A 16,012-nucleotide genomic window follows, 5' to 3' on the forward strand; every position below is an offset into this window, starting at 1 on the left:
AACTCCTAGGTGGTCCATTGGATGTTCTACAGGGGCCTTGGGTGTGCCAAGCATCACAAAAAAAAGACATAGATATACATGAGGCAGAGGACATAGTCTCTGCATCAGCTAGAGCAGGGCTTTTCAAACTGGGGCATGGGAGCAGCACTTTAGCAGAGGCAGGGCGCGATTGCTCGGCCTTTACTTTCACTGCTGCAGGGAGCCCTGCCAAAAGTCACGCAGGGCTCCCCTTACCCCGGGGAGGCTGCAGGAGGCTTGGGTAAGTGCACCCCCAAGCTGCCTTCCACCTGTCCCCCGCTGCCTCCCCCCGCCCCTGCAAGACCTTACAGTGGCTCAAACTCTCCATGAGAGTTTGAAAACCACTGAGCTAGAGTGACGAAAGGACCAAGACTTAGAAGAGGGTGGACCGATCAGTCTACTTTCAGGGGGCCCAGCCACCACAATTCCATCTACTCTGCTACTACCAGACTTTCCTGGAGGTTTGCCTCAAGGCATGAGTGCACCCAGTGGCATAGCTAAGGTGGTGCAGGGGTTAGTAATTGTACCAGGCTTTAAGCTTTAGGGGGGCAACAAGCTGAGCTTGACACTATTGACTAAAATTATGAAAATCTTGGTATGTATGAATAATACCATCATGTTATATATCATCTGTATGCTAACAAAAGTTATGTTCGATTAACCAGAAAACGAAAACGCAACCACCCTATGCACCGAAAGTGAATTTCTTTAAATCAAAACTGACCTATGAGACAGATTGCTCTGAAAATCAGTGACATGTTATTATGTTATTGACATGTTGTAATGACATGTTATTATGATACAGCATGGAACCAATAAGGTATTAATATGGGTCAGCTCTCATTTCCTTATATCATAATGCAGTCACCCCTGCTAACTGGGTAAAGAGGTACTTTTTCAAGTGGTGCTCCTCTCTTATATTTAGCAGGGGGAGAATCACCATATCTCTTCACCCTAGCACAGTGTCTCAAACAAATCAAGGGCACACTTTTTATTTATTTACTTAATTAAATTTGATTTTGTCTTGGGTGGGCTACAAATCTTCTTTGACCCCAGATAGTAGATAGATGTCTTAGCTATGCTACTGACGGGAGAGAGGCAGCAGAGCAAGTGGGTGGCGAGCTGCTAGGGGGGAGGAGATGGTTTCTCCCTAATTTTCATTTTTTAAAAAGCCCGGTGTAACATCACTTCCGGTTGTGACATCACTTCTGGGACATCATTTTGAGCTTGGCACCGGGCTACATGATCATTAGCTATGCCACTGAGTGTACTAGAGCCTGGAGTCACTCCAGCATTCTGAACCAAGACTAAGGGGCCAGAACCCTTAGTTCTAGCAGGCTTGGAGACTCAGGACCCAATCCTATCCAACGTTCTAGCTCTGGTGTAGCCATAATGCAGCCCCGTGGTAAAGGAGCACATGTTGCCATACCTTGAGAAAGCCCCAGTGACTGCCCCTCCACCACAGGATGCAGTGCATAACCCACTGGCACAACAGCACCAGCTCTGGAAAATTGGATAGGATTGGGCCCGCTTTCTTCTCTGGAGGACAGCAGTTTGACAGAGGTGGAATTATTCAAGAAACATGGAATGCTCATTTCTTTCTTCCCAATTTTTTTCCCTATGTTACATAATTTTCTTAGAAATCACATGAGAATTGGCAGACGAGTTGCAACTGGCAAAAGAAAAATCAAAATTGAAAAAATTGTGTTTCTAAAATCCACAAACAAATGCTTCCTCAACCACCTGTGTGTTGATTGAAATGGTCAACTAGATCAGAATTTGTGCTGAAATGTTTCCATCACAGGAGATGCATTTTCAGCAGCTGAAGGGAAGGCATCAGTTATCAATAATTAAGAATTTTTTAGGGGAAGAAATTGCTGTGGTGCTGGTCTCCTTCCTTGAACATCAAAACACTCATGCATATATATATTTAAAATTCATTTTGACTTTTGAAGCAACCAAATAAGCAAGGTTATCGCTATTTGATTTTACATTTATATTGCTATCTTATAACTCTACATGCCTGTTGGTTCTGTCGTCTCCAGCAGAAGCCAAAGACAAATTCTATGATGACCTGGCCACCACTGTCAAGAAAATCCCTGTAAAAGAGCCATTGTTCATCCTCGGCGATTTCAATGCTAGAGTTGGTGCTGATAACAGTTCATGGCCCACTTGCTTAGGTCAGTTTGGCACTGGGAGGATGAACGAAAATGGCCAACGCCTGCTAGAGTTTTGCTGTCATCACGGTCTCTGTGTCAGCAACACGTTCTTCAACACAAAGCCCCAACATAGAGTCTCTTGGAGACATCCAAGATCAAAGCACTGGCACCAGCTCGACCTGATCCTCACCAGACGCTCCAGCCTTCCCAGCATCAAGATCACACGCAGTTATCATGGTGCTGCCTGCGACACTGACCACTCCCTGGTGTGCAGCAGAGTGAAACTGCAAACAAAGCGACTGTATCACACGAAAAAGGAAGGAAGACCTCGCATTGATACCAGCAAGACCCGGGATCAGAGAAAAGTGGAGGAATTTGCACAAGCGCTTGAGGAATCTCTTCCAGGCCCGGCCGACGCAAACGCATCCAACAGATGGGAACATTTCAAGAATACCGTTTACAACACCGCCTTGTCCATATTCGGCAAGAAGACCAACAAGGCGGCAGACTGGTTTGAAGCCCACTCTGAGGAGTTGACACCAGTCATTGAGGAAAAGAGGAGAGCTCAAGCAGCATACAAGGCCTGTCCCAGTGAGCGCAACCTGCAGGTCCTCCGAACTGCTCGCAGCAAAGTCCAACAGACTGCCAGGAGATGTGCTAACGACTACTGGCTCCAGCTCTGTTCCGAGATACAGATAGCAGCTGACACGGGCAACATCAAGGGGATGTATGATGGTATCAAGCAGGCCCTAGGTCCAACACAGAAGAAAATTGCCCCTCTGAAGTCTGCCACAGGCGAGGTCATCCAGGATCGGGCGCAGCAGATGGAACGCTGGCTGCAGCACTACTCTGAGCTATATTCCAGAGAAAATGTAGTCACCGAAGAAGCACTGAACAACATTGAGTGCCTGCCTGTGCTGGAAGAGCTTGACAGTGAACCAACCCTAGAAGAACTTCACGTGGCCCTGGACTCCCTTGCCTTTGGCAAGGCACCTGGAAAAGACAGCATCCCTGCTGAAGTCCTAAAATGCTGCAAAGAGATCATCGTCACTGAGCTGCATGAAATCCTCTGTCTCTGCTGGAGAGAAGGTGGAGTACCTCAAGACATGAGGGATGCAAACATCATCACGCTGTACAAGAACAAAGGTGACAGGGGTGACTGCAACAACTACCGCGGCATCTCTCTCCTTAGCGTTGTAGGAAAGCTGTTTGCCCGAGTTGTACTAAAGAGGCTCCAGGTACTTGCAGAGAGCGTCTATCCAGAATCGCAGTGTGGATTCCGAGCCAACAGGTCCACCACTGATATGGTATTCTCCCTTAGACAACTGCAGGAGAAATGCAGGGAACAACGACAGCCACTCTTTATAGCCTTCATAGATCTCACGAAGGCTTTCGACCTGGTCAGCAGAGATGGCCTCTTCAAGATTCTCCCCAAGATCGGATGTCCACCCAGGCTCCTCAGCATCATCAGATCTTTCCACAAGGACATGAAGGGCACTGTTGTCTTTGATGGCTCCACATCAGACCCTTTTGACATCCGAAGCGGAGTGAAGCAGGGCTGTGTTCTTGCACCAACCTTGTTTGGGATTTTCTTCGCTGTCTTGCTGAAGCAGGCCTTTGGAACTGCAACAGAAGGCATCTATCTCCAGACCAGATCAGACGGAAAGCTCTTCAACCTCTCCAGACTGAGAGCAAAATCCAAAGTCCAGCTGAAATGTCTGCGTGACTTCCTCTTTGCCGACGATGCAGCTGTCACTACCCACTCTGCCAAAGATCTCCAGCAGCTCATGGATCGTTTTAGCAAGGCCTGCCAAGATTTTGGACTGACGATCAGCCTGAAGAAAACACAGGTCATGGTTCAGGATGTGGACTCACCTCCCTGCATTACAATCTCTGCGCATGAACTGGAGGTTGTCCATGACTTTGTGTACCTTGGCTCAACGATCTCCGACGCTCTTTCTCTCGATACCGAGCTAAACAAGCACATCGGTAAAGCAGCTACCACGTTTTCCAGACTCACAAAGAGAGTCTGGTCCAACAAGAAGCTGACGGAACATACCAAGATCCAGGTCTACAGAGCTTGCGTCCTGAGTACACTTCTGTACTGCAGTGAGTCATGGACTCTTCGCTCACAACAGGAGAGGAAACTGAGCGCTTTCCACATGCGCTGCCTCCGACGCATCCTCGGCATCACCTGGCAGGACAAAGTTCCAAACAACACAGTCCTGGAACGTGCTGGAATCCTTAGCATGTATTCACTGCTGAAACAGAGACGCCTGCGTTGGCTCGGTCATGTCGTGAGAATGGATGATGGCCGGATCCCAAAGGATCTCCTCTATGGAGAACTCGTGCAAGGAAAGCGCCCTACAGGTAGACCACAGCTGCGATACAAGGACATCTGCAAGAGGGATCTGAAGGCCTCAACAAGTGGGAAACCCTGGCCTCTGAGCGGCCCGCTTGGAGGCAGGCTGTGCAGCATGGCCTTTCCCAGTTTGAAGAGACACTTTGCCAACAGTCTGAGGCTAAGAGGCAAAGAAGGAAGGCCCATAGCCAGGGAGACAGACCAGGGACAGACTGCACTTGCTCCCGGTGTGGAAGGGATTGTCACTCCCGGATTGGCCTTTTCAGCCACACTAGACGCTGTGCCAGAACCACCTTTCAGAGCGCGATACCATGGTCTTTCGAGACTGAAGGTTGCCAATACTCACATGCCTGTGTGTGTGTGTGGTGTGTGTGAATTTTGATATGTTTTTAGAAATTGGTAATGAACATCTAGAATGATGTTAAACGCATATTAGCCAGTTTGTTATAAAACATGAGGCTATGTGATAGCAATTGCATAAAAGATGTTTATGCTCCTTTTTCTTCCTCCCGTATCTCATTACATCAATTGCTGGACTGGTAAAAAAAAAAAAATTGTTACACATTGCAGAAAGAAAACAAGTAAATGTCTGACCATTTCCTGACACCTTAAAAGGAAATTGCCAACAACTGAAGCAAACACATTCCTGGCATCTTAGTTGTAGGCCGCTTTAAATGCCCAGATAAGAGTGAAAGTACATATTTTTCTCTGTTCTTATAAACCAGATTTTAGGAAATAAACTCATTCTCCAGTTGACATGCTCATTGTATTAAGCTGTGCCTTGGCTTGCCTTTTGTACAACCCACCAATACTATGTTACAAAGTGCGTTGTAGTTCAGGACTTGTCAATGCAAGAAAAGGGTATTTCAGAAGTATTTCAGAAACATTCCATAGAAACATTCCATAGAAACAGTGGACAAGATCACCTCTTTTTTTTTTTTTTAAGTATTTCCTTATGGGTGGCAGTGTGAATAATTACAGAAGATAATAAAAACGGAAATGGATAATTTAAGGGCAGTGGTTCCTAATTTGTGTGCCACGGCACCTGAGGGCTCCATAGAGAACTCTTACAGGGGCACCACAGGATGTCCCTGGTGGTTTCTTCTTCCCAGTATCTTAGATCATATGAGATCTTGCATGATTCAAGATGGCGGTACAAGGGAGAGCCAGTACCTGGGAAGAAGTGGCTGCTGTGAAAGAAAAGCATGGTAAGGTTGGTATCTGCTGAACTAAGGGTGTTATTTACATGTATGTCCATAACTATAGCTATCTTTTTCTTTATAATGAGCATTCAATAAGCTAGTCACACATTCACATTAGCCTATACTTTGTATCTGCAAGACCACCTCGTGAGAGAGCAGATCCTTGTGTTTGAGCTGCGTATGATTTGTGCCTAATAACACACACTGAAGTAAACATTTGACATTGTTCAATCTGCAGGACATAGCCTCTGCTTAGTGGCGTCACTATGATTTGCATCACCCAGTGCAGGAGGCCTGCACGTCATCCTATGTAGTGGGTGGGGCAACACCCCAGGTGGTGGGCGTGGTGATGTGCCATTGCCCCGCCCCCACTGGTTTTTTGGCTGTACCTTTTGATAGGACACAGATATTTCAATGCGGCTTGTTTTATTGCATTCTGCATGAAATTACCCATTGATTGATATATAAAATGATTGTATTATTCCTCCAAACTCTGATTTTAGTGATTTTGAAAACTTGTTTGAAAATGCACACCCACCCACCCATGTCAACTTACTAACACTTTATTACAGCAGTTCTCTATCTTTTAGCACCGGGACCCTCTTTTTAATAAATAATAATAATAATAATAACTTTATTTTTACCCCGCCTTTCTCCCCGAAGGGACTCAAGGCAGCTTTTTAGAATGACAATCTGTCCAGGACCCATTGGAAGTGATGTCATGGCCAGAAGTGACATCATCAAGCAAATTAAAATAAATAATTATAAATAATTAAATTAAAATAATTAAATAAGTGGGAGCCTATCCTGTTCCACCAAGTGAATTTTCTCTGCAGTCTACATGCAATAACGCCCCCCCCAAAAGAATCTGTGAGATTTCCAGCCCTCCCCGTGCCCAGTTTAAAGTTCTTCTATTTCAAGCATATCAATATAAAGACCCACCTGGCTTTACAAGTGCAGAACAGAAAACATTCCCCTTACGGTTGAAGCCTCTTTTTTTGTCCTTTTTAGTGGGGGAGAGGCTGCCTTCTGAAGCATTTGTTGCGCTCCAGTTCCATTGGACTGGGACCATTCTGGTGTCCTCACACTCCCCTTTGCCTGGTCTGATCACGTCTGCCTACTCGCAAGTAAATGCGACCATGAGGCTGTTTTGCTTTCCTTGGTCTCAATACATTCGCAGCTAGGAGGGAGGGGCCTCCTTCTTGGGGGTGTATTTGGGGGGCTGCATTCATTGGATCAGGACCATTCTGATGTTGTTGGAGTCCTCTCAGCCTGCCCTTTCCGATGGACTGCCTACTCACGAGTAAACGCGGTCACGTGGCTTCATTTCGCTTTCCATAGGGCTCAATACACTTGCAACTGGGAGGGAGGGACCTCCTTCTTGGGTGTTTTTTGGGGGCTGCATTCATTGGATAGGGACCATTCTGGTGTCGTTGGATTCCTCTCAGCCTGCCCTTTCTAATGATGGCAAGTATGCCTACTCAAGAGTAAACATGCGATACGGCTTGATTTCACTTTCCATAGGGCACCATGCATTTTTTCTTTCTGGTTTTTTGGTCATAACTTTTGAAGGAAAGGAGCTATTTCACTCTGGTTTGCTTCATTGCATTCCACTGGAAATTCTGCATCCAACGGTGTATGGCATGATGGGGTTGCTCCTAAAACCACAATTTTAGTGCATCATCCCCCCTTGTGTGTCACCTGGTGTGGCCCGCACCCCCCTAGCAATGCCACTGACTCTGATCTTTCTTGTAATTGATCTTAGGGCACAACTGAATATTGTTTAAATAGCAAGGTCTTCTTATTCCGTTCTCTTAAACTTCCTGAGAGTGTACTCATTCTTAAGAGTGCGAAAAATAAATGAATGTAATTTCATTAGGGTTATTTAATGCTAGATTTTGATGCCTTTTTAGGATGGAGATTAATGGGAATGGGGCAGAGCCCACAGAAAACACTCAGTTCATCCACAGTGTACAGTGATTACACATGCTTGCAAGTTCACTGTCACCAAGTGGTATGTTCATAGATGTCAAGAGATTGATGTTAAGATCAAATGCTTTGAATTTTGCTTTGAAATGTGGCTTCCAGGGATTTTCACTGGATGATGGCTTTGCCTTAAGAAGGGGGATATAGTGTGCAAGGAAAGAGCCCCATGGTGCTTGCCAGTTAAAGAGGAAGATGGCCCATACATCAAAGGCATCAGGGGCTGTTTAATTTTTGCCCTGGCAATATCATCTGCCTTCTTCTTCAGGACCATTTTTTATTGGGTGCCAGAAGGATGTTCTGGGAAGGAGAGATCAGATTTTTACTTTTGCAGAGACCTTATTATTGCAGCCTTATCAGAGTGAGAGGTGTAAAGGTCTCTGTTTAAGAGATTATAAGAGATTATAAGAGTATGACACCTGGGCTGGACTATGTGAGTCAAGGCGCATGACATGCTGAACATTGCAGTTAAGTAGAAACTGTTTTAGATGTTTTAAAAAAATTCTTATTGTGTGTTATTGCATTTAAATGTATGTTACTAACTCTTATCCTGAAGATCTTAGACTCCCATTTTGTTCTAATAAATTTCTTAACAGGTTATTACAAGTTGTATGGCTATTTTTGAATGGAGATGAACACAGTACCTTCTCTGGCAGCCTAACTAGGTTAGCATATTACCAATAGAGGGGTGAAGAATGTTAGGCCCCCCTCATTCTCTTTAAAGTTATTTTTAGATTGAAGGTGACTCTGAGCTGTCCTCTTGTGGGCTAAGGGATTTGAGTAGAAAGGAGGTGGTAGCAGAAGACTTTCTCCATTTCTTCCCAACAAACAGACAGGGAGTTAGACCTTCTTAAACCATCTGGACTGGGTATTTCATTGTCAGCTGGCAAACCTCTCTTTAGGTTAAGATGATCATACAGAGCATTTCATCATGAGGCTCCATCAGGTTTTTAATAGCTCAAACTGGGAGATGTGGGAGAAATGACATTTTAAGTATATGTGTAAAACTTTTTATCTCAAGGCCAATTTGCTTGTCTAAGCACTTGAAATGTAACAGGCTTTTTTTCTGGGGTTATGATATTTATTAATGAATGATTAACCAGCAGTAAGAGTGCCACAACCATAGTTTTGGCTATAATCTAATTGCCCCCCCCCCCAGCTGTTTGGGTGTAACCTTTTACCTGGTCTCCAATTTAGTACATGAGAGGCAAAACCACTCTGAAGCATTGTGGGGGGTGGGCAGACTGCATATGTACTGTAGTGAATGTTACTCAAGCCACTCTATCTCAAACTTTGCACCTGACTTCTGTGCCATATTTATTGAAAAGTTTGGCTATTTCCAAACTAAATTAATAATTATATCAAAGAGTAAATTGCCTTTAGGCACATGTAACACTTTGCTCCATTCCATATAATGCATAGATGCATTATCATTTTGACCTTTTTGAACTTTGCTGTGATAAGAGTTCATGCTTTTGCAAGCAAGCACTCATCCTGCACACATAGTAAGCTGGTGTCTAGTATACCATGGAATTGTCTCATAGTGCAGCAAATAAATTGGGATATGTATTTAGGACCCAGATGGGGTTCTTTGTAACTGGCAGTTTGATCCTGTCTTTCAACAGTGTTTCTGCTTGATCTGTGCTGAGGCCAACTGTGATGGGGTGAATTCTCGCCAAGTATAGTCTTTTCAGATTCCAGTTCCATTTTCTGATCAGATATCCACCTAATCTGTATGCCTAGAGCAGTGTTGGCAAACCTATGGCACGCGTGTCAGACAGGGCACTCTGAGTCATCTCTGTGGGCACGCACGCTGAGCCAGGCAGCCTGGAGAGGGGCACTGAAGCTGCTGTCGCTCTAAAGAAAATGGAGGCTCTCTCTCCAAGACTCCCTGTGTGGGGAGGGTGGGCTGCTTCCCTCTGCCCCCTGAGCTCACTGCCCTCCTCTCCCTTCGCTCGGTGGCCCCCACCTGCCCTGAGTTTGTTTCCCTTTTCAATTTTGCCTGCTCTGCAGGCTTAGGGTCCCTGTTTTTCCCTTCCCCAACTCTCCAGCAGGCTCAGCCAATCAGCATCCAGCAGGCCCCTGGCTTTTTCAGTTGGAATAGCTCAGGGCCCTTCATTGGCAGATCGCCAGCCAATCCTGAGCTGTCCTCCTCAGCCATTGCCAGCCTTTGCATAAGAACATAAACATAAGAACATAAGAACAGCCCCACTGGATCAGGCCATAGGCCCATCTAGTCCAGCTTCCTGTATCTCACAGCGGCCCACTAAATGCCCTAAGGAGCACACCAGATGCAGCCCGCCTTTCCCTGAGTAGCTCCCGACTCAGCGCCAGGAGAGGCTTTTCCTCCACAGCACAGGTGCAGCTGGGGGTGAGCAGCGCAGCCAGAGACAAATCCTGCATGTCTACTCAGAAGTAAGCTGCATTACAGCGGATGAGGATTACTCCCAGGAAAGAGTGGCTGGGATTGCAGCCTTGGAGCCCGCTCCTGTGCATGTCTACTCAGAAGTAAGCCACATTACAGTGGATGAGGCTTGCTCCCAGGAAAGGGTGGCTGGGATTGGAGCCTTAGAGCCTGCTCCTGTGCATGTCTACTCAGAAGTAAGCCGCATTACAGTGGATGAGGCTTACTCCCAGGAAAGAGTGGCTGGGATTGGAGCCTTAGAGCCTGCTCCTGTGCATGTCTACTCAGAAGTAAACCCCATTACAGTGGATCAGGCTTACTCCCAGGAAAGAGTGGCTTGGATTGCAGCCTTAGAGCCCACTTCTGTGGGTGGGGTTTTAAAAAAATATATATTTTATTGTTTGAGAAAATGAGCAGTGGCAAGGTCTTGCAGCCACCCCCTCCCTGCCAGTATTTCTTTACCCAGCATGTAATTAGTCTGTGGATCTCTTTGCCTCAGGAAGCAGTGATGACAACTTGCCTAGATGCCTTTAAGAAGGGATTGGACAAATTTCTAGAGGAAAAGTTCATTATGGGTTACAAGTAATAGTAGGTAAAAGATTTTAATGTATGAGTTGTTTTTTCTAAACTAAAACCTCAGTACTCAGGTTAAATTGCCGTGTTGGCACTTTGCGATGAAAAAGTGGGTTTTGGGTTGTGGTTTGGGCACTCGGTCTCTAAAAGGTTTGCCATCACTGGCCTAGAGTGTTCATTTAGATGCTCAGGCAAGCCAATAGTCTCTATCCTCAATCTCTTAGGTATGGTGATAGATGATTTCATTACTGATACTTTCTTGGCAATCTCAAAGACAAACTATTTTGATATGATTGATAAAGGAACTTTCAGTATTAGTCTGGCATCCATAAAATGAAGCTTCATTTTATTTTCTCTGATGTCTCAGATGAAATCTGAAAACATATTTTTCTCCCTCAGGGGAATACTTAATAACTTTAAGAAAGAAACCATTTTATCCCCAGCATGGGAAATATATAATCTGTCTTCCTCACCGGAGCGCATAACTCAGTAGTGCACCAGGCAGAGTGTAACTGCATCTCTAATGTACTGAATACAGAAGTATTTAAAAATATTATATTTCATTGTCAGACTTGGCAACTGCTTTTTTTTGCTAGAAGTGATATGTGTCTTTTATACATAATGGTATCATGTATGTAATATGAGTTCTGCAATACTTTTGATGGGTTTGATTAAGCCACGCTGAAGATTTTGAGGAAAGATTAGTACTTCAGCAGAAAGATCTGAATTCTTTAATAATCTCCAAGTTAATATAGCATTTCACATGTACAAACTGTTCTTATGTCATGTCTTCTGTGTGTGAATGTAATGTGTTCTTATTTATTTTATATTGTCAAATCATATTCCTTGACCAGCAATACAATATAATACTATATAAAATACTACCCAGCAACATTTTTGCTCTACAGTCATGTGTGCACAGCATTTATTCTTTAGTATACAATTCTGAATAACTTATGAAGGCAATGAGCTACACATACAATTGAATACATAAAACACAAGTATTCATCCATAGTCAACTTTGTACCTTTCCAGAAAAGCCAGTTTAAACTGTAGAGTTTTGTAAAACATCCAAATAGCTCATATTTGTCACTACCCCTCATTATTGGGATATTCTTTTCCCCTGAAGATTTGCCAGTTACCACCTCTCCATGAGTGTTTAGTATGCTAGTTTGGCAATATAGTGGAGTCACATCTTACACGATGGATAGGTTCGAAAATAAAGGTGTAAGGTAAAAACTATGTATTGTGAAAATTACTATCAATCAATCAATCAATCAACAGTATTTATATACCGCTTTTCAACTAAAAGTTCACAAAGCGGTTTACAGAGAAAAAAACAAATAACTAAATGGCTCCCTGTCCCAAAAGGGCTCACAATCTAAAAAGATGCAAATGAATACCAGCAGAAGCCACTAGAACAGACAGTGCTGTTCTATAGTTGGTACCAGTGTCCCCCCCCCAATACTTGTAGGGCAGTGGTTTTCAAACTGGGGCGTCATGATGCCCCAGCCTGAAGGCCCTTGCCTCTGCCCCCTTAAGGGGCGGGGACAGCGAGGAGGCAGGGAGGAGGCAGTGACGCAATCTCCAGGATTGCATTGCTAAGGGGGGCTGCAGGGTCTGGGATGCACTCACCAGTCCCTGCAGCAGCCTTCTTGGGATGTGGGGAGCATCTGCAGGGCTCCCCAGCTCATCAGAAGTGAAAGTGGAGCGATCACGCTCCACTTCCAGTTTTGCAGAAGTAGAGCATGATTGCTCCACTTTCATTCTTGGAAGGCTGGGGAGCCCTGTAGCTACTCATGCAGGGCTCCCCGTATCCCAGGAAGCCTGCTGCAGGGACTGGTGAATGAATCCCAGTCCCTGCAGCCCCCCTTAGTGACGCAATCCTGGGGATTGCTGCCTCCCCCATCCCCACCAAGACTTACTGCGGTTCAAACTTTCCCTGAGAGTTTGAAAACTGCTGCTGTAGGAGATAGGTTCTTGCTGCTATTGCAGCTATCCGAAACCATAGATAGCAGTGAACCCTACTCAAATTCTCTTCTCTCCCCCCCCCCCCGGATTTCCCCAGGTCTCCAGTGCCTAAGGCATTAAAAATGTCATTTCCAATTTTTTTTTTAAACCAGAGGTCATGTGTCTCGGTCTGAGCCCAACAGAGACCCTGAACGGATGTGCATGGCCTCTGCTGGGCTCAGACGACCCTCTAGAGTTGAGGGAGCGGATCTCCCCTCGGCTCTGGAGGTGTGGATGGCATTTGCCCGAATCTACAGTTTCACTTAATCGTGGGGGGTTCTGGGGACATGCCTGTACATGATTTTGTACTTCTCAATATGTTGAAACATTGTTCTGTTTTCGTAATATACCGAATAAGAAGGTATTTTCAAGGTTTATTTAATATTTAAATATCATGGAAAAGTCTTGCTGTTAGTAGTTTTGTCATTTTGTTTGAGTCAAATTTTTATTTCCACTTTTTTATTTACTGCTTACTTATTTCCACTTTATTTCTTGCCACATTCAGTGAGAAATGGCTAGACAAAATACATTGTTGGTATGTTTCAGTTAATTCTCCTTTATTTTAATTTGTTCTTTGAACTATGGATTATGGAGCAGTTCAGAGAGATACTGCATATATACTGAACAAGGGAGTCTTCTAAGGGTTTATGGGTGAAATAAGCCTTGGCTATTTTAAAAAAAAGAAAAACCTCTTTAAGGCAGTGATTAAAATACCAGTTGGCTTAAGACATTTAATGTTGCAAATACACTGTACCACCACTTCTTGGGACCTGTTGTGAGAAACCAAATTAGATCTTGTTATGCAAGTGTCATGTTACCTGGATTAGTTTTCCCATATCCTTTTGCTGAATAATCTCTGAATTTGAATACTACAGGGAATTTGGCGGCTAGTAACTATTTGGATACAGTGATAGGTTCATATACAAAATAAATTATATGTATATTTGATAAATTAATAAACTTAGTAAAGATATTTTGAGATTAATTGGAATCGAATTGGTATAAAAAAACTGAACTTTCACAACTGAACTTTTCACAAGTAGGTATTTCTCCTACTCATCCTACAACTTCCTGTATTTTGCAGCCTAAAATTCTGTTTCCTGAGCCTTATTTGGAGCACAATCATTTGGCATTGCTAATTAATGTGCTGTATCTAGATTGTTCCCCATGACACAATTTTGCTTTGGGATTCAAGTTTGAATTCCAGAGGCACAAACTCAGAAAAGCTCTGTGTGTGTAATTCCAGGGCAAATGAATGAGGAGACATGCTAGCCAAATAGTGCCACCCTTACTTTTATTGATATACTGATTTCTGGGAAGCAGCTCAGCCACTAGAAGATTGTGGGTGTTGCAAAGAATGCCATGATTCTGTAACTTAACTGAAGATTCTGTAAATGAACTACAGTATGACCTTTCTATAGTCATGAGTGTTATAGCAATATAATACTGCTATATGTTCTGCCATCCCAGAAATGTTTCAGTGCAGGATTCTGATTTCATGAATTGCTGAGTAGGTTTACCCTTGTTCTGCAGAGCAAATAGCATACTCTTGGTGTTATGGTTTTTGTATTCATTACAGTTCTACAACTATTAACTGTTTTTTATGTTAAACAATTCTTTTGCTTTCTTTGTTCACAGTTTTGTCAGCCTGGAGGATGGCATCTGTCCAAAGAAAGGAAGCAGCCTACATTCTTTGTTGTGGTCTTGACAGATATAAACTCTGAACGACACTACTGTTCTTGTCTAACTTTCTATGAAGCAGAGATCAATCTGCAGGTAAGTGTCTTGAAGCAGTAAATGTCTTGAAGCATATCAAGATCAGCTGGGGTGTGTTGGGTGCACACGCTTAAAACTGCATTTTCAGACGATGGCATTGTGGCATCCTGTCCACACTTCTAAACTTGCACGATCTTTTACACATGTGCACATGCAGCATAGGAAATACAATTGGCTATACCTGCATGGTACTTTCAGCTTCCATCACCTTGCTGGTTTTCACACACACTGATACTTCACTTTTGTACACTCTCTCTTCCCCATCATGCCCTGTGCCTCTTTTCCAGGCTTATATCTGGTTCATTGTAGTCAGAGATTTCCAGTGTGATTATGACTAATGCCTCAGCTCTATTTATGTCATGTTATGAAATATGCACAAATATTTTTGACCTTTTGCTGGTGTACTCATGTCAGAAACTTAAAGCTACAACCAATGTTTACATGAACTAAACCATTATTGCATTATTTCAGCAGCCTGTATCCTAATGTTGTCTTCCAAACTTTCTCCTGCTTCCCATTCCTTTTGCAGCTCCCTGTTCCTCACCAAGTTTGTGGTGTTGTGTGTTCCTCAACACTCAGAAAAACCATTTCAGAGAGTACAGGAAACTGCAGAGGGAAGGAGAGATTGGTGAAAATCACCCTCCCTCCCCACATTTGTTCAGTAGGACTGCTTCTGTAAACATAAGACCGTTTAAGATACAAACCAGTATTTAACAGTGTATTTTGCTTAATTCTTGTTTAATGAATTAATTTTTATTTTTTTATTTGCTTTGATGTTGGAAGGGGAACTTAAAGGCAAGCTTATTTGAAATGTAGTTGTTTTTCTTCTAATTTTTCAATCTAATTATTAAGCTCTTTTTCTTTCATAGAATATGTGTTGATACAAAATTTTCATGGCAGTTCCTTTGCTTTCTTCCTTGTAGTTTAGCACATTGTTAGTTCATCTCTTGGATGCGTTTTTTAAAAATGTTACTCCCTCTGCTGGATAGAATAGAACAAAATAGTGCAATATTATTTTTATTTATACTGTATATTTAATATAATTATAATAATATAATGTAATATAGTACAAAATAATACCAGTGTTCTAATCTAGTATACAATATTTATATACAAATATAACGTTTGTGGGGATTGTGGTGTTTCCTTTCATTTGATTGCATTATTAGAAAAAATACTTTTTCCATGCTGTTTTCTTGCTTAATTTTTTTATTTATTTTAAAAATGCAGTTTAAAAAAACCACATATTTGGATCTATGAGTCCATTCCTTGAAATAGAATTCTTGGATTAGATATTGGGTGTAACCTGCTTGGCAATTTTCCTTTAAAATGCGTGTCTTATTAGTGTTTGGATAGCTTAGATTAGTTCAGAAATAGTTACTCAAGTGGTTCACTCAAGTTGAAATTTCAAATAATTTATCTATGACACATTACTTGGAATCTTCCAAAGGAAGAATCTAGGGACCAAGATAATGCAATACATAATTGTGAAATGTTGTTACAATGTTTGAAACAGCTTCCTTCC

General features: G+C 43.1%; 1 protein-coding gene across 6 annotated transcripts in view; it reads left to right on the forward strand.

Annotated features, from left to right (window-relative positions):
* The window catches only part of SBF2 (SET binding factor 2), a 344,987-nt gene that overhangs the window by 109,852 nt on the left and 219,123 nt on the right, over nt 1–16,012 (forward strand). For all 6 annotated transcript variants that reach the window (XR_010794990.1, XM_066639834.1, XM_066639835.1 and 3 more), the window contains exon 3: nt 14,350–14,487. Coding sequence is in view for 5 of the 6 variants with exons in the window: in XM_066639834.1 (XP_066495931.1) it covers nt 14,350–14,487 (138 nt within the window). In the remaining variant the exon portion in view is untranslated. The remainder of the gene's footprint in view (nt 1–14,349; nt 14,488–16,012) is intronic.

This window comes from Tiliqua scincoides, chromosome 1, assembly GCF_035046505.1.
Source record: "Tiliqua scincoides isolate rTilSci1 chromosome 1, rTilSci1.hap2, whole genome shotgun sequence".
Lineage (NCBI taxonomy): Eukaryota > Metazoa > Chordata > Lepidosauria > Squamata > Scincidae > Tiliqua > Tiliqua scincoides.